Source organism: Microcebus murinus, chromosome 6 (genome assembly GCF_040939455.1).
Source record: "Microcebus murinus isolate Inina chromosome 6, M.murinus_Inina_mat1.0, whole genome shotgun sequence".
In the NCBI taxonomy this organism is placed as follows: domain Eukaryota; kingdom Metazoa; phylum Chordata; class Mammalia; order Primates; family Cheirogaleidae; genus Microcebus; species Microcebus murinus.
The window spans coordinates 57,690,541-57,710,936 of record NC_134109.1 but is presented as its reverse complement, the minus strand read 5'-3'; the positions used below and the strand labels follow the sequence as shown (position 1 = coordinate 57,710,936).

Here is a 20,396-nt window from a genome sequence, read left to right as displayed (position 1 = left end):
TATATCTTACTCATCTTGGATGTCCATTGCCCAGAACTGCATCTGACATATCTGCAGTTTGATAATGCTTGGTAAATGCATCAATGAGTTAATGAAAGAAACATCTGACTAAAAACCAAGAATTTTTGCCCTGGTTCTGTTGAACCACCTACTAATAAACTGTCTTAATTTTCCCAACTATAAAACAAAGCTGATTATTAATCTGCACCCTCACTGAGATATTGAGAGAACTGAATGAGAGCATATATCCAAAAATAACTGTAAAACTAGCAGTAGCAAACAAGTGTGATCACTGTGATGATTGCCAACAATATATCTAGGTCAAAATTGTATATGCAGAGAAACACATACTGAATATTAGATGAAATATTTATTTAAAAGACATTCTTTTGAAGGTTAAAATTGAAATAACATGCTTACCAAATAACATGACATGTTGAAAAGGATTGAGAAATTCTATTTTGAAAATACAGTTAAAGAACTGGAGGCTAAGAAATTCCTTTGGGAAAGTTAATTCTGGCAGTGCTATTGTTTATTTTTTTTAACTTTATAAAATCTTAGGAACTTAATAATTAATGTCTTTTGGATTACCAGGAAGAAATTCAAGCTTTCTTAAATAATTAATACAATTAAGTTTATCCCCGATTTTAGCCTTCCTATTCCAAAAGTTCCAAAAGTTGAATATGTAATAGCTAGCTAAAGATGCTTATTCAGCATAAACATGTAAAGGCATGTTTTTTGTGTTTTGCCAGTGTTTTTCCCCAAAATTTAAACAAATATAGATATGATCTAAGTGGGAAGTATTTGAATTTATAATGGTTTCTGTGTTAAAATATTACAGAATTGTCTTTATGATTATTTCTTTTAATCAACTCATTTCTAAAAAACCACTAAAACATAAAAATAATTTTGCTTTAGTACAGTTTTCATTTGTATAACTTGTATCTCACACATCCAAAATGTAGGTTCCCATCTATGTCATAATTTTCCGTTTTTTTCCCTAGCAGATTTACTCTGCTATGATATGGTAGCAAGTTGCCCCTTAAAAAATCATGTAAGTTTACTTTTCCCTATTCAGTTATTCAAAATATCTGAAACAAAATATGCAAGGTACTGTGTGTCACATTTTAGATTTTTCTAGATTATATTATCTTTATTTTTCAAAATATCTATTTTAGAAAGTTATTCATGCATTTTTGTCTTAAGTACTTTGATATGATACAGGCTGCATCCTCAAAAACAGTATTTTTTAACCTTTGCTGCACATTGGAATCAGCTGTAGCAGTGTAAAAAATGCTGAGTCCTAGGTCCAACCTCCAAAGGTTCTGATTTAATCATTCTAGGGTGTGGTGATGGCATCAGTTACCCAGGTGATTCTAAAATGTAGTCAAGGCTGAGAACCACTGCTCTGGGAGCTCACAGTCTTGAAGGGGAGATTAATATAGTAACAGCCACAACAAACCAATTTATGCTATACTTACTTGTGCCGAGCAGCAGGCTAAGTACTTTATGTGCTTTACCTCATTTAACTCACAACAACCTTATTTATAGAGAAAGATTCTATTACTATTCTTATTTTATGACTAAGGACATGAGAATTAGAAAGATTAGGAAACTTGTCCAAGGTCTCACGGGTGCTAATTGGCTGAAACATAACTCAAACATCACTGTCCAACTACAGAGTGGTAACTCTTCATCACTGACTATCATCATAGAATCTATGTCATAAACAGATTTTTTAAAGGCGCAAGTCATAATGCTTGGTAATAGAGGAAGTGAAAGAAGAATTACCTTCAGGAACATACAACCCTTAAAAAGCCAGAGATTGGAAATGTACACTTTTCTCCTTAACCTGATTGTTAGAATGAATTGTAAATTTTCTCAAAATAGTAATATCTGAAGCAAAGAATACTCCCAGGCAATGTCCCAGTCTAGCTGCATACCTCTCAGTTGTCATGGACACAGGAAGGAACAATGAAATCATTATCTGACTATTATTTTTTTCGTTGCTACTCAGCATATAAGTCTGTCTGTAAACTGCATCTCTGTTCCCTATGGATCAGGGGAGATGTCCCTCCTGGTAGTGACAGAACAATCACAAACAAAACAATCTTTCTCAGGGGAAAGCCATCTTTATCTGTCAGTATTAGTCAGTTGAGAAACAGAGCTGCAGGCAGCTGAAAAAACAGTTTGACTGTTTTAAGTTTACAGGTGGCCTTATAATGGAAAGTTTTACACACTGAGATTCCTTTTCAAGTTAAAAAAGTTTGGACAAAAAGGGACAAAATTTGGCAGGATTTTCATGCAATGTTTCTAACCAGCTTACGAAAGCAAAGTATCAAATTTTAGTGAAGCTTGGTGAACTAAGCACCCGCCTTCTGGCAAACAGGCTCGACTAACTGTTACCACCCTTTCTAAACTGCACATTCTTTACGGTTAAAATCAGAATAGCCACATGTACCTGTATGACAGGGCCTGACATACACACAACACTCAAGAAATGTTTTCTGAATGAATTCAAGGACATTGGGGAGAGCTAATTTAAAAAACTACTTTCGAAAAGCAGATTGTAGACATGGTAACATAATAATAATGTCAATGTGTAAATAATAGGACAGCTGCTTAAAGACCAGGTAGAAAGCATTTTAATGTGTCTGTTTATTTGCTTGGGTGGTGGTGGTGGTAGTGTTTGTTGGGGAGGAACCAAGATGAAATGGAGAGAAGGCATTTGACTTATAATTCCATAATCATTAGCAGAATGAATCAGATATCTGGGGTTCTGTGAAAGATACCTATTGTGCTTTCTCCAACATTTGGGGCAAAGGAGTAAATAGAGCCCGTTTATTTTGTAAGTGGGTCAAAATATCCTTCTCCTGATTTTCCTACCATACCTTAAACTTTGTCTTTAGGAAAGGCCCAATCTGGAACACATCAAAAGGGATTAAATTGTTGGAAATTTAACACGTTATTCCCATGGAACAAAGTACAATTAATTAAATTTATCAATTTGGCTATTGTTTTCCTAGAATAGAATCAGGGTTTTAAAAAGGCAAATTAGGCAGCTATTGACAAGAGTCAGAAAAGCATGGAGTGCCTTGGTAGGAAGCTTAGAACAGGCCCTTACTGGGAACATTGAACATTGTGGATGAGGGATTAGAAAAAATATATAGAAACTAATGATAAAAGGAGAGCCAGCTAATTGCAACCTTGAGTAATAATGTTACCTTCAAATCCTGGAAAAAAGACTGACAGACCCTAGTTAATCTATAAATCAGTAGTTGTCAGTCAGGTGGCTCTTTATCATTGGGGTGGGATATGGAAATAATTTACATTAAACATAAGCACTTTATTTATTTATCTTGATTATTATAATAGTGACTGATAAAATTTTCTCCAAATAATACTATGTAATTTAATACCTCTAAATTTATTATGAATGATAAATAGAATATCTATAAACATATAAATTCCCTCATTTTTAAAAAAGTAAGTCTTAGGGGAGGAAAGTAACCCAAAGTATTTGATGGAGTGACTACTAGGATATGAGTTCAGAACCACTCCTGTGGTGATTTCAATAGTGAACATTACCTTACAAAGAGAATAGAGGTAGGAAGGGGAGGTGGTGTTCTGTGGGGATTCTAATGCTCTGCTGCCTGACATCAGATCCCAACTCTGATACTCACTAGCTGTGTTACCTTGGGCAGGCAGCTTAAAGTCTAGTGACTACTAGTGACTAGTGACTAGTGACTATTAGGATATGAGTTCAGAACTACCCACTTTGGAATATTGAAAAGGAAGCCTCCAGAAGAAACTGAATGACTCTAATTTGGAACTATAAAGACAACATCATCTGGTGAAAAAGATTATGTTAATGATATCTAGGTTTTGTAACAAAATAGAGAAATAAGATTAACTTTATAGACAGTAAACAGAAATACAGTTTACGCTATAAATTAAGAAGAGAATCATAGTTAGTGTATATACATGTAATCATATACTGTGTCACTCATCTGTGAAGATCTAAAAAATATTTGGAAGACACTTAAATACTTGTACATGTTCCCTCTCCATTAATAATAACTAACATTTACAGAACATTCACTAAGTGGTAGGCACAATTCTAAGCACTTTACATTTATCAATTCATCTGATCCTTCCAACAACCTTATGAAGTAGATGGCATCATATCTTTATTTTATGGGTGGAGCACAAAGACTTTAAGCTGCCTGCCCAAGGTAACACAGCTAGTGAGTATCAGAGTTGGGATCTGATGTCAGGCAGCAAAGCATCAGAATCCCCACAGAACACCACCTCCCCTTCCTACCTCTATTCTCTTTGTAAGGTAATGTTCACTATTAAAGCATGGATGTCTCTTGATGGAGTACCTTATTTTCTTCTTGGTTGATTTCAGTAGTACTTATTTCCTTGCTTATCAATAACCTCATAGTGGACTCAAAAGTTTGTCAACTATGTAACTATTTTTGGAAAACTATGTAATTCCAAAACAAGATCAGGGAAAAAAGACAAGGTAGATCAATGCTTTCATATGTATACGTTCCACATACACATATATCCCCCATACACACAAATGAACTAAATAACTCTTTGGAATGCCACAGCAGGAATTTAATAGACCAGAACAGAAAATTAAGATTGAGTTGCTATGGCCACACCACATTGAATAAGTCCTCTGTCATGTGACTGCCACACATGTGGGATTGACTTGGGTATCCCTGAAGCAGAAGGTGATAAGTAGAAAGGCCATTTAGAGAAAAATACAACTAACACAGTGGCCTTTGAGCTTGAGAATACAAATCTACCTCCAAACAGTAAGAAATTCAATAATCAGATACTCTATTCTTCTTATAACCATTCCTGGGAAGCCAGGTATTGGGAAGAAACATGCACAGACAAGATCCAGGAAGTCCAGAAAGAAAACTATCTAGGTTTGCAGAATCAATGGGACTTAGAGTACCTAGAACTAGATATGATTGTGCCACTGCACTTCCCTGGGTGACAGAGCAAAACGTCATCTCTAAAAAAAAAAAAGTGTGACTCCTCTCATGTTATTCAAATGTAAGAATACATAGATTTATATAAACTTCCAAAAAAAATGGCAAAAAATGCAGGCATTTTTCCAATCTAGAAATAGTTAATTTGCTAACAACCCATACATATTAATGATCACTGCAGCCCCCATTTTCTCCAAACTTGGTGCCTTCTTTTATTCCCATCTCTTTGGTTTGCACTTCCCCTTTGCTCCTTCTCTATTGTCTGACCATTCACCATACATCCCTCCATCCATTTATCCATTGCACAAATATGTAACAGGAACTATTGGAGTGAGAACCTCTAGAACCCATTCATTTTTGTCCCTTAGTACCAGGGCCTCTTACAGGTTGCAAGACACTTAACTCTTCTATTTTTTTTCTGAGACTCTCAATATATTAAAAAGTAAAAAAATGCGAACATACATGGTTATTAAAATGTAGTTTATTTTAAATGCCTACATGTCACATAGTAATTATTTTAACCTACACAATTGCAATGGCAAAGACAATGGCTAGTCATATTTGAAAGAAATCTCAAAAATTTAAATTTATGAAGCCCTCTGTGAATATGAGGCCCCATTCAAAAGGGCTTCCTGGTCCTGCCTAGAACACTTTCCCTCTTGGCTGCTGGCACCTCCATATCTCCTTGCCAAGGAGAAGCCACTCCACATCTGAGTATCTCCCCCATTTCCTACCACTTACAGCTCTTAACAGCTCCACGGAAGCTAGCCTCAGAAGGATAGAGGACTCTATATTTTGCCTTAGGATCCTAAATGCCCCAGAGATCATTGCTTCTATCAGTGGTATTTCATACTCATTACAGGAACTTTTGTTTTTTAAAAAAGGAATAATAGTAAGATTTTTGTGGCTTGCCCATAAATTACATAACATTATTCTAGGGAGAAATGCACTCTAATGTCAAACAACTCACCTAAAACTACAAATTTCTGAAACATGACCTACACGTTTAGGGCATTACATGAGACTATACTTTTTCTCACACATGGTACCTATATTTCTTATTTTTTTCTTATGTAGTTTTCTCATATGTCTTTCCTGCACATGGTAACTGTCTTTTTTTTTTCATTCAACTTGCCCATAAAAGTGGTTTTACAAAATTGTGTCATCCATTTCTAACTTATATAAATAATGGAAAGTAGACTTTCTTTTTGAGTTTACAAAATAAAATATTTCTGTGTATAGCTGCACACAAGCAGCAACTGTGCATTTTATATTGATTATGTCAGATTTCTATTATAGAGAGCAAATCATACTATTTAGCATAGGATCATCTCTATTTAGATACACCTTTAGATACACCTCAGAGGTCAAAACACAAAAGTTATATTTTCAGTGCCGCTGTGAGAAACTATGACTCCTACAAGGAACATCCCTTCTACTATCAGCAAAATAAAATGCTATGAAAGAGTTCAAAGTATTTGCTTCTACATCACAAGGTATGTTTTTTAACCTTTGCCATATTTATTCCTGGTTAGGGAGGGGTACGTAAGAAAAATAGGTCTCAGTGGAATTTCACTACTTTGTGGCTAATGCTATTTGAATAAAAATATATTTATTGAGTGGCTACTATATTCTAACCACTCTACTAGGCCTGGAGATACAAAATAAACAAGACCTGGCCTCTGCCTAAAAGGGGCTCACTCAGCAAAACTTAGAAAACAAGAAATAGATCCAATGTAATCTTTTAAATTTATCACAAAAAATCAAGGAAAACTGAAATAATTGTGATAAGCATCTTTGCAGAGTGAAACATAATACTACATATTATGTAAGCATACCAATGTAAACATTATAAGTGCATATAATACTAGATTATGGCCATTTAACTACTGAATGAACAGATGATCCATTTTTTTTACTATGGAAGATATAAATCACACAAGAATAACATAGACATCATTCTCACCACTGCTTTTTGTTTAACTTAGATACCAGTGTCTCTATTTTTCTCACTTTTTCTTCCCTTCCTTGCTTCTCTGTTGAATTTCTAATCTCCAGCATACATGTGCTCAAAAGAATAGAAAGTATATGCCAATGCAGACCTCTATGAACTAATGAAGGAAACAGAAAAAGGTCTTATCACTTCTTGGGGCTCGATCAGGCAAACACAATGAAACTATATTGTTCTGTTAAACAAAGTTTCTGATATGCCTTAGGATTTTGATATCATTACATTCCTATTTCAATGTTAAAGAATATAAAACAAATGTTTTCTTAGGGCAACTAAAACTGTTCAATCAAAAAAATCACCAAAGAGTCTTTAATACTTTGTATTATTTATTACAGTACTTTCCATATTCATTCTCTTTATATAATAATTGTCCTAAAATTCCTTTGCTGTATGCATTTCTCATTAAGAGAGAAAAAGTAATCTGTTTAATTTAGTAATCTGTTTAATCATTTAACAACAAAAAAAAAAGTTTTTAAAGACTTGGGAAAGTTATACTGCCATCTTGTGGTTAAAAGTTTATTTACAGTAGCAAGCACTTGGATTTTACATTCACAAACTAAATTCACAACACAGTATGTATTATCCTGTTTAGAACTTATGTTTAAGAAAAATAATATTATTTGCAACTCTCCCCATTGAGAGAGTTGTGAATATCTTATGTTAAAGGCCACTAGATTAAAACAAGAAATGGTATTTTCAGTAGCTGCTTCAGATACATAAATAAAAACTATGCATTTAGCACTATAGCTCCTGCTCATAGAAGTTTATAATTTACTGTTACTGTAATATACACTCTATCCCTAAGAACTTTCAGAAAAAGTTTTGTTTGATCCAGGACTCTACTTCAAATTCCAACGGAAGAACCACCATAGAGAAAATAAATCTTATAGCAAATAGAAATAGGTTCTTCCATCTCTCTTTCTTACTCATATATAAACCTATTTTCCATACACAGCTGAGAATCATAATTAAATGGAAAAATTAATTCCAAAAGTACAGTCCTTTTTATTTCTCAAGTGTAGAATCCTCTATGATCTATGTAAGGCACCTGTTCCAAATGCTTTGCAATGGTGGAATCTAATTAGAAGTTAACGCACTTCTAGATCTAACTCTATCTGCAGAAAGTTTTTCCTTTTTTAAAAAAACTCAAATCACCAAAATTATAGGAAGACAGCACCACCTATAGGTCTGCACAAGTGCAGAACGTTGATCTCAGATTCAGATATGAATGTCCATTGTGATACACTAGCCAATCAAAGGCACTGCCCTAGAAAGATGCTCCAAAACAACCCTGCTCGTTCTCAAATCTCTCGAGAAGATCTTGCAATTTATCCCAAAGTGTTTTAACCTATTTCTACAATCATTCCCCCAAATAATAATACTAATAATAGCATCCTCAGCAACAAAAACTAAAACCAATGTTTCCCACATTGTATTACTCTGATTTGGTACATTTGCTGACCCATAAATATTGGTAACTTTTCAAGGAATATTAGCACATTGGTATGTCCTCTCTTTCTCTTTCCTTCTCACTCTCACTCTCTCTCTCTCTATTCCTCTCCCTCTCTCCCTCTCCCACTTCTCCCTCCCCCACATTCTGAAATTTTCATTCTGGCCACAATTCCATTTGGGGTTCATCCAATTCTATTGAAACATACATTTGATTCTTCTTTCTCCATAGATAAGGAAGTTATGTCTTTTCTCTACAGCAGTCTATTCTAGTTTTTCCAGACACTGAACTAAATTCACCCTTGCACTTAACCTAAAGCAACCAGACTCATACAAATGAAAAGGCTCAAGGCAAACCTATTTCATGCAACTTAAAAGCTCTCCTTTTTCACAAATGGGCTCTTCCTGTCTATTCTGGGATTGCTCACACTTCAGTGAGACACTCCAGAAACTTACCTGGTTGTATAAGAGTTCCATTATTATTAGTAATACATGAGAGTTGAGGTTTGGCCCATTCCTAATCAATTGCCTGGAGGGACTGGCAGAAAGAGATGCCCCCATTGATACTGACAGAGCCCCCTGCTGAGTAATATGGAGAATTTTATACAGGAACTAGGGCTAGCATTTAAAAGTCCTACAAAAACAAAAAATAGCCTGTTGCACCGAGTCCAGACTCTGTTCCTCAATACTAAAGTTCCCAAGTCAGCCAGCTGTTATATTTAACTCAACCAGATAGAAAAGAAGCCTTATGGAGGCAATACATATATGGGTCTGCTTGCCTGATTTCTCAGTCTGCACTTTAAGAGGCAGGGTGGAATAATGGATGAGAGCTCAAGCTTTGAAAACAAAGAGAACAAAGTTTGAGTCTGTGCTCTGTCACTGGCCTTGAGCAAGTTACTTAATTTCCCTGAGCTTCACTATTCTCATCTTCAAGAAGTTACAAATTAATACAGATGATTTAAGGAAAGTAAGGTGCTTTATACATAGTGAACATTCAATAAATGTTAGCCCTCAAAAAGATAAGCATTTCTTTTATCTTCTCCTATTTATTGACTGTTATAATTAGGTAGGACCCACTCAACCCAAACAAACACCCAACAAAGTTCATTTGTGACTTAAGATGACAAAAAAATGAATTAAGAAACTAAATTCAGAAATAATAAACCAGAGCAAATAGACAACCTACAGAACGGGAGAAAATATGTGTAAACTATACATCTGATAAAGAACTAATATCCAAGTAAATCAGCAAAAAATCCCCACAAACAACCAATTAAAAAGTGAGCAAAAGAAAGGGACAGAAGCTTTTCAAAATAAGATGGACAAATAGCTAATAAACATATGAAAAATGTTCAATGTTACTAATAATCTAGTAAATGCAAATTAAAACCACAATGAGATATCACCTTACCCCACTTACAATGGCTTTTATTAAAAAGTATAAAAACGATAGATGCTAGCATGGATGCAGAGAGAAAATAACACTTATACACTGTTGGGGGGGACTGCAAATTAGTACAACCCCTATGACAAACAGTATGGAAATTCTCAAAGAACTAAAAGTAGGCCTATCATTCAATCCAGCAATCCCACTATTGGGTATCTTCCCAAAAGAAAAGAAGTCATTTTATCAAAAAGACACCTTCACTCGAATGTTTATTGCAGCACAGTTGACAACTGCAAAGATGTGGAAGCAACCAAAGTGCCCATCAATTTATGAGAGGATTAACAAAATGTGGTATATGTTTACCAAGGAGTACTATTTAGCCATAAAAAGGATGGATTAATGCCTTTTGCAACAATTTGGATGGAACTAGGGACCATTATCCTAAGTGAAGTATCTCAAGAATGGAAACACAAATACCACATCTATTTGCTATTAAATTGGAACTAATTGATGGGCACACATGTGCACAGAGGGAAGTAAAAGTCATTGAAAATCAAGAAGGAGGGAGAGGGTAGGAGGGGAGGGACAAAAACCTACCTAAAGCGTACAATGTACACTATCCGGGTGATGGGCACATTTATAGCTGTGACTCAAGCATTACAAAAGCAATCCATGTAACAAAACCATTTGCACTCCCTTAATATTTTGAAATAAAAAAAAATTTAAAAAACTGAACTCAAAATAAGAATAAACATAACTATACAACCAAGAAAAAATGGTATTTGAAGGTATGATATTAGTTTCAAAATATATCTCTAAAACATGTTTGAAATCAATAACTTGACCATCAATTCCGTGTTATTTCTACTGTATACCTTAGAAATGTGAGTCTGCAGAGCACAAAGAAATTAGAGATACAGATCTGGGAGCCACTTGCAAACAGGTAATACTGAAGCCAGAAAGTAGGTGAGCTTGTTCAGAGAGATAACAGAATTTCTGGAGCAGAGAACTTAGAACTATGTGGAACATCAATTTTCAAGGAAAGGGGAAGAGGAGCCAGCAAAGGAGACAGTAAAAGAGTGATCAGATTAAAAGAAGGGGGTGAAAATCAACCGCAAAGACACTTCAAAGAGAAAAAATGGTCAGAGGTGTGAAATTCCACAAAGACTAGATAGAATTAGAAATGAAAAGCAGCAGTTAACAGGTTCAGCAGAAAGTTAGGATGGATATGCCAATCACAGTAAGCTAAAGACTGAGTGAGGAACTTTCCAGAAAGGTTGACTGTGAAAGGAAAGAGGAACACAGGGCCAAAGCTTGAGATATGGGATGGAATTTCAGAAACACAAGAGGTGAAAAATACAATAGAATGTCTGTTGTGGGTTGAACTGTGTTCCTGAAAAAAATGTGTTCAAGTTCTAACCCCAGTACCTGTGAATGTGACTTTATTTGGAAATAGGGTCTTTGCAGGTATCATCAAGATGAGGTCATATTGGATTAAAGTGGGCTCTAATCCAGTGACTGATGTCCTTATAAAAAGAGGAACACATATAGACAAAGAAAGAATGTCAAGTGACAATGGAGGCAGAGATTGGAGTATTGTGTGCAAAAGCCAAGGAATACCAAGGGCTGCTGGCAACTGCTAGAACCTAGTAAAGAGGCAAGGAACAGATTCCCCTTCGCTGCCTCTAGAAGGAGCCAGCCCTGATGACACCTTGACTTTGGACTTCCAGCCTCCAGAACTATGAAAGAACAAATTCCTGTTGTTTAAGCCATCCAGTTTGCAGTACATTGTTCTGGCAACCCTACCAACTAATACAATACAACACTACCAACTAATACAACCCTACCAACTAATTAATTTATTCCTATAGAAATAAATTAAAAAATACAGATCTAATAGAACATTTACAATGTATATAAACCATGATCATATGAAAGTGTGAAATAATTGAAAAAAATTAAATATCTTAATTACTTGGAAAATAACTGTCTGCCAATTTAGATATAATAACAATGTGAGAATGAAAAACAGGAAAAGGAAATTAGTAACAAAAACCAGTTAAAATCTAGTACAATTGTGAAAATCCTATAGAAGTCCATTAACATAGTTTCTTTCATTCATTGTCATTTTAAAGATATCACCTACTTAAATCATAAAAATGTCTGAAAAGGATTTGTGTAACTCTTTTCTGTTTATGGTACTGGAATGAGAAATGAAACATAAATAAAAAGATTATCATAAGCCTCTCACTCATAAGGCAACAGAGATTTTAGACCTAAAGGTATGTTTTTTTACATCATTTACTGAATGATTTCAACAAAGGAATTGTAGAAAGAAAGTATAATATTATTGCAAATGTTGTCTAATGACTAGAACCCCTGAATATGTTTCCTTCGTTAGAGTAGGAGCCTAAGAGTATTATTCTATGGCTTGGGCTTCTGACATTTATTTATTAATATAGTCAACAAACATTTCTGAGCACCTACCGTGCTATACTCTGAAACACCTGGTTCTCAATGCTCTGAGATGTTGTAAATCAAGTCTGGGAGCAAGGGGGAGGTGAAGAAGGGCTGGTTTAACAATATGTTCCTAACACATTATGTAAAAGTTGTTTTATGTCAGTTGAATCAGGTACCCACATATTAAGGGTACTTATACTTTTAAAACATCTTGTAGGGAAGGAGAGTAAAATAAGATATCCTTTGAAATGTGGTTATGCAATTCATATTTTATTTGTTCTTAAATTCCTATTTTAGAGAACTAGATTTTCTTAAAGAGAGACAAGCTACATTTCAATTAAAACACATCCCTTAAAGGTATTTTATAATTAATTTGAGCAATAGAGTTGCTTCCTCCTATGTGGTTGAAATAAGGGGGGATTTTTCCCTCCCTAATTACCCAGATAATGGGTTCCAGCCTCCCTTTGATGTGTCATAAAGGCTCACCTGTTTCACTACAACCTGCTATTTATTATCAAACAATTACATTTTCCCAAATCCTGAATTTCCAAAGGTGCCATTTATCCAAATCACATGTGTGTCCCCTTTGCACCCATTCTAAAAAAGAATTTTCCTTGATCAAAAATTTAACCTTCATTACCCCCTGGTGTATCAGCCCTTTTATTACCTAGTCCAAATTAAAATCCAGAAGACTTCTAGTATACATACTGACTATTAAGGCATTTCTTTTAACTGTATTTTAACTATTATGTTAAAGTAAGAAAAGATAGAAATCTTGTGAAAATGAAGCATAAGATGTACAAGATCAGTTTTAAAAAATGAAGATTTGAAATTATCCTTTATGTTTAATAAAAACATGCTTTATTTATTTATGCTTTACTAACCTTTTTAGGTTAAAAGCCTTGGACTCTCTCCCTATCAGAACAGGGCACAATTTGCATATACTTTCAGACAATTACTCTCCCAGAAGCCTATGCAGGAATCCCAGGTTTCTCTCCCCCCAAAAGTTCTTTCATTTCACTCTCCTTGGACTTTTTGAAGATAATTAGTGAGATTACACTGCACAAAGTACTTGAATTATGTTTAGTGTAAAATTGGAAAACTTGTTTCCAGAATACTTTGGCTAAAACAATTAATTTCAATGAAAACAACGGACTCTAGAGAGATGCACAAAGTTAAAACGCAATAATTGATGAAGATGTGGTGGAGTGCAAGTCCCTACAAGACACCAGGGACTAAGCTGAGGTTGGAGAGGAGGGACCAACAGCCTAGAAATCTTGGAAAATAAATCAGTGTCTTGCCCAGAACAGTGCTTGTGTACATGGTATATAGAAGGGAATAATGCTATAGGAATCATTCTGAGTTTGCCTTGCTGACTTTGAGGGATATAAGATTCTGAGAGACAGGAAGAGGGTCCTAGAGTTGCCCCTGTAGAAGGGAATTCAGTGTGGACAGGGCCTAGGCATGACCTCAGGAGGAAGCCTGACAGGCCCTGGCAAAAGCAGAGCCTCTCAGGGGCCCAAGGGGACTTTGTCACAGACCGTGGAAGGTTCTGAGGTTGGATGTGAAAACCCTGTGAGGTTGCAGAGAGTGACCATCTGTGTGGGCCTAACAGGCTCCTATATGACATGGAAAATAGGATCAACCCCATTGGCTTTGAAAATACACGAAAGGGCCCAAACTGGTCATTAAGGAGAATGGGAGGGTCTGAGGTGTACTTATGCTCTTCAAAGCTAATATTTTTCCTATACAGATGAAATTATTAGGATTGAGCAAGATACTATTCAGTGGAAAAACTGTAAGGATTGTATTTGTAGATAAAAGAGTTCTTTTAAGGAATGTAAACTAGTAAGAGCTACAGAGATAACGATAGCTAGTAGATGCAATTTGAGCTTTCCAGCTTCTAAAATTGCCAGGCAGTGGAGACAGCATTCTCCCAGTCCCTCTCCTATCCCTCATTTCCTGTAAAAATCGCTGCACGCTTGTTCAACCATGGCATGTTAATTATCCCCTCTGTGCATCAGTGTCTTTCCCTGTAACTGGGGATTATAATCCTGCCTACCTTCTGGAGTTGTGGTGAGGATTAAAAATGTTAATGCATGCAAAGTTTAGAACTGGGTCTGGCATTTAGTATTTACCCAATAAATGTTAGCTAGCTTTATTATTTGCATCATTCACATGTTAATAAGAATGTCAAAGCTGAACGGAGCTGTAGAGGCCATCTGGGAAACATTTATGCAGAAAATCATTTTTAAGCTGGGCCTTGGAAAATGGATAGGATTTCGATTGGTAGAGAAAATAAGGGAGAAGACATTCCAGGCACTGGGAATAAAGATGGAAAGATATAAGCAACATCCAAGAATGGTGAGCAGACCTATTTAGCAGAAACTGGATGGAATGTGTAGGAGAGGGATGGAAAATAAGCCTGAAAGCTAAATTGAGGGCACATAATAAGGAATACAAAATTCATTCTTCTCTCAGCAATGAAAACCAAGACAGATTTCACTTGCAACCCTCTGCAGTTTGGCTTTGGTCTTCCCAATTTACGGAATATTTTCTCTGAAAGGTCTTCTAACACTGTGCTTCTAAAACTTCATATAATATAAACCAATGACTTAGGGCCTTTCTAAAATGCAGATTCTGATATGATCGGTGTGGCATGAGGCCTGAGATTCTACATTTTCAACAAGCCTTCAGGTGCTACCATACTCTTTCTTACTGCTCACCATGGACCACAACTTGAGTACCAAAGGTCCAATACAGCGACCTCTTCTCATGCTCATCTTTATCCCCTTTACAGTGCTAGGCCTTGTTGATATTCCTAAAGCTCTCATCATTGGCTTCTCTCTGACTTAAATCTTATGCTATTACTTGAAGCTAAGAACACAGACTAGAAGCCTGCTCTGTAAAAATCTAGTACATATTGAATCATCTTGAGCACAGCCTTCATCACATAAGACAAAGTTGCCATTGGTAACAAGATCTATATATAATAGCTATAGCTACAATCTCAAGACCAGTCTTTAGATGTGTATTGTCCAAGCAACTGTCAATGCATCAATCTCTTTAGTCTTTTAAATGAAAATATTACAAACCATCTTCTAATAAAAGGCAGGCATATACTGTCATAGAGAACATCTATTGCCCATCTCATGATCCATCTAGTTTTTTCCTCTGAAAAATAATCTTCCCTAAGGTTCCCCAACCTACATGCCCCACCAGTCTACATAGGGATTGGCTACAGCTGATTGCTGCAGAGGTGGGCCCCTGCCAAAGCTGGGTTATTTTGAGTCTTTACCCCAGGATTCTGGACTAGAACTGAAAAAAAAAAAAGCAAGTCAGTCTCTTGTTCTCTGCAAGGAACAGAAGCCAAGAGCATGTATACTTAGAATCTGCTATGGACCACATTCTGCTACATGGACGGGAAGAGCAGAAAACAGCAGTCAACTATAAGAAAGTAGACTGATATGGACACCAGGAGAACACAGGGAAATAGCTACACAGCATGGCATATATCCCCATATATACCCACATAGGCTGGGTAGGCAAGGCTCGACCACAGTCTGGCCTGAGTCTACAGAATGCCCTGTAATTTCTCCAAGTGAAAGTGAAGGTAAGCAGCCTGTGAAGAGCTACTATGAGGCAGTTTCTTTACCCTATCTTGTGGAAGATTGCCACAAGGCTATTTTCCCATCCATCTCTCTAGTTTCAGTAGAGCACAAGACTTTCCACCTTACCCCATGTAGATTACAACTGCAGACTTCAGCATAAGTCTATAAAACTGCTTGGCTGTGGTTTAGAGGTAGGTCCTCAAAAGCAGAGTGACCCACCACTCATAACACCTATCCTCTGGCCTTTAGTTCAATGTTGTCTGTGGTACTAGTACACAGGGAACTGGTACCATGATGACTTGCTTTTGCTGTCTGTGTAAGTAATAAACTCTCTGAATCTCTTTGGCATGTTTACTCCTTACCAGGCAAATTCGTGAAACTATGGCAAGCTATCCTAACAGCTGTAGTAGTAATACTTGTGGCCCTATTATTCTCACCTCCCTGCTGCCTTGGGAATGCTTGACCACTTGAGAAAGAGAAGAGATGAAAACAAAAACAAAAGCAAAAACAAAAACTAAAGTCAATTGACATATTTACTCAACTTCCAAACAATAAAGATTGAAACATTTTAGTTCAAAAAAAAAAAGAGAGAGAGATGGCAGTTCACTTCCTGAGTTCCCCTCAGTGCTTCAGCCCCTGATTTCAGTTTGTTCCAGGAATGCAGCCCAGACCTTGAATTCCATCAGATACCCTGCTATCTTTCCAATAAACCTCCCAGTTTCTTTTTTATTTTCCCTAAGAAAGCCAGAATGTATTTTTGACCTTTATAACCAAAAGGTCATATAACACACAACACACACACACATGTTATAGTCAATGTCAGTATCAGTAATTAGAACTGAGTGCCAGAGAACCAAATGCATTTTCTGTTTTTATTAAAATTCTACCTTTCTGGTATATTGATTGCTTTCTGGCCCTTGACCTAGTTTATGTAATAGTGTTAGTCTACATTTATTACAATGCAATAAACAAAGTTTTATGAAAATGCTTTTAGTCAAGTAAAAGAAAACATGACTCTATTTTACTATTGTGAAAGTACAAAATATACAAATCAACTATGCAACTACTTTTATCTTATAAATGTCCTAATTTTCATTCATATTAGTTACAATTGTAAGAATTATGATGGAATCACCTATTATGTTTGTGATAAATACTTATATAACAAAACAGTGTTAGCAGAATTACAGTCTGATCCACTTTTAACATTCTTTGAGGTTAGCAGTGCCTAATAGATAGCATGATTATCTAAATCAATATATAGATACCTTATGAGTCATTAGTCATAGCTTAGGATATTGATCAATTAGCTTCCCTTTCCCTTTGAGTTTTCTTTGATCACAAGGCAGGTGATCAGCTGGCAGAGCCTTGGACATTTTGAAATTTAACCTAATAGTGAATAAATTGGTGCCAATTCATCATCACTACTGGGAAACAAGTAAAAAAGTAAGCAGTGGGGCCACTGTCATCATAATAATGAATGGACATTACACAATTACCTATAAGAAAAAAATACCTCTATTGTTATATTAATAGAATGACATCTTTAGGAAAGTGTGCAGATTATAAAAGACACATCTGGTGGCTTTGGTACCCCTGAGATGCAAGCAGTTCATGACATAATGATAACTAAACATAATTTTCAGTAGTCCCTTATAAAAAGTCCAAATTTGTTTGAAAATAAGGAAAATTTTACCTAGTCAAAGTTAACCATTAAACATCTTCTAGTCCTTGTCTTAATATGATTTATTAGTTACCATAAGATAATTTATTAAAAGAATAGCTGCATTTATAAAATGTTTTATGGTGATGAGCCAGTTATGATAATTACTTTACATATTTATAATAAAAATGCATCACAGTATGTAAGATTAAATTTTCAACCAACTCATAACATATTTTAAATATCTTTAAATTACGTGTACATGACGTTATCTTACGGTTACTAACTTTCTCCCGCCACATTTAACGGTAATTATTTCCAAGACTAGTTATAATAGCTTTTTTTCTAAAGGTTTTTTTCCCACAGCATAACTCTCCATAAATTGTGGGCCCATTATATCAAAGGTGTTTATATGTGTTAACATATGCATTTGATTTTAATGTGCCTACATAAGGCACAAATGTCCCCGAGCAAGCAGAGTGTACAACGAGAAGCCCTGAGTCCTGAGGTAAGTACCTTGATGAGGGAGGCAGGATTTATGTAAGATCTGAGCTAACTTGTAAGTCTACAACTGACAGCAAAACTAAGACGAAACTAGAACATTTTCAAGTAAAATAGCCAGCAAGGCAAAAAGGACTCCTTAAAGTTGCGGGCCTTGGGGCTGCCACCCTGGCTTTCTAGGCTAGGAACAGAGAAGGCCGGACGGAACCCGAGAGCGGCCCGCGCGGGCGCCGCGGCTACTTTACCTGAGGCACCCGGCCTCCGCCGCCCGCTCCCCGCCTCCTTCGCTCTCGCGCTTCACCGGCTCAAGCGTTGCGCCGGGAGCGCGGAATTTTGAGGAAGAGGGCAGAATTTCGGTTGGGACACTTGTCCGGGAAATGTTGTCGGGACTCGCCGTAGGGAAAGCGACTAGCCTCGGGCGGGGCGGGGCGGGGCGGGGCGGCCTTACCAGCGGAACCACCGGCCACGATCTGCCGAGAAGCCTCGCGCGCTAAGCCGACTTCGGGCTTGGCCGACATCTTCGAGAGCTGTGTGGGCGAGGTCGCAGCTGGAACGCTGGTCTGCACAGCCTCTCCTGATACAGAGAGCAGGGGCTGGGGTTGTTCCTCGGGCCCAGTGGCCTCTTGTGGGGCGGCAGTGCAACAACTGCTGGAAGGCAGAGGTCCAGGGCGCAAATTTGCCCCCGATCTCCGGCTGGTCGGAACCTGTCCGCTGCGGTCCTTCTGGGCCGCCCTTTGCTCACAGGTCACTGGTGAGAAAACTCGCTGATGGAGGTGGGTTAGCCCACTGCTGCGGGTCAGGCTTGGTCTCCTAGATTGACGCTCAAAAGCTTCCCTATCAGGAGCCTCCCGCAGTTTGTCAAGCTGGACGCGCTGTCTCTGATAACGCACGTGAGGTGAACCGGGCTTGGAGTTCCAAGTGCAAGGCTGGGGCGACCCTTGTTTCTTTTGGCAAGCCCAGAGTACAGAGCATTTCGAAAAGAGGGACTGGTAAAAGATTTTCTCGGAGTTAGTTGTCCTGAAAGTGTGGACTGTAGCAACTAAGTCAAGTCAAAGCAAATCCAATTTACAATTATCTTAATAATTGAGCTAATGTACTACTTTACCAAAAATGGTTTTGATTTAAGAGAATATATCTCATACCTCAACAACTTGAGTTTTGCCTACTGAAAGACCCAAAAAGAAAAAGAAAAAAAAAAAGAAAAGAAAAAGCCTGGTTACAATAAGTCTCCTACATCCAGGTTAATGGTTCTCAAAGTTTGGTTTTAGTACCCAGCGTTATTAGCATAATTTGTGAATTTGTTACTCTCTGGGGATAGGGCCCAGAAACTTGTGTTTTAACAATTTTAAAAAGTTCTTTGGTGATTGTTATGAATGTTAAAATTGTGAATCACTGACCTAAATCATGAAGGAACTTACAGTCTATTCTCTCTCTAAAACGTTTCATTATTCATACTTACCCCTTACCATAGTTAGCAAAACGAAAATACAAATTTCTACTATTTTTAAACCACAAGTTGCAAATGCTATGTAGAAGAGATACAAGATTGTGAACTTTTAGAAAAATATCTGCCACACCTCTAACAGGCAGGAGATGATAAGAGTAAACGGGAGAATTGAGAGACTTTGGAACCTCTCTTGTCATATTTCAAATGCTAAACATGTTTAGTTTGAGCCATATAAAATTGCCATTTTTGAAGGTCAAAACCATTGAATAGCAGCAATTTAGTATAGTTCAACTTAATACATATGATTTCCAATCAAATGTACAGAATACATTTTATTAATACAAATTAGTCATTTTTATTTCTTAGGCCAAGCCATTAAAAGTTAGTGATATCTGACTGGCAAAATTATTTAAAGTGTTTGAGGAATTGGAAAAACTTACTGTTTATGTGATCTGATATGCAAAAATAAAGTTTCTCATTTGATTAAATATTTTATTAAAATTGCTAAGTTTGAAAATGTTTACCAAGAATGATTTTCAGAAATTTTTCTAACTGGATAGAATAAAAGCTTTTGAGCAACATTTTTCAGTCTTTTACTAACATTGTATCTTGAGTGCATTAGAGAATCACTTATTCAACAAATATTGAGAACCTATTGTATAATAGGCATAGAAACAGAATTTCAGAATTTCCATTTCATAGGAAATGTTTCTCTCATTTTCCAAAGTGAAAACTGAGTTTTCCAAAATCACACCAAGAGTAATTTAGGCTTCCTTCTTCTGATAGTGAATTGTAGATTCAAATATTAACCCCAGGCTTAACAAACTACATTCTGTCACACAGAAACCTATAATA

At 36.5% G+C, this 20,396-nt stretch overlaps 1 protein-coding gene across 2 annotated transcripts in view; it reads right to left on the bottom strand.

The window, feature by feature from the left end:
* SLC25A21 (solute carrier family 25 member 21) overlaps positions 1-19,150 on the bottom strand; it is a 453,133-nt gene extending 433,983 nt beyond the window's left edge. The window contains exon 1 of one of the 2 annotated variants that reach the window (XM_012767042.3): positions 18,340-19,150. Coding sequence is in view for 1 of the 2 variants with exons in the window: in XM_012767041.2 (XP_012622495.1) it covers positions 18,543-18,612 (70 nt within the window). In the remaining variant the exon portion in view is untranslated. The remainder of the gene's footprint in view (positions 1-18,339) is intronic. The other variant, XM_012767041.2, reaches the window with a different exon arrangement.
* Positions 19,151-20,396: the final 1,246 nt, after the last annotated feature.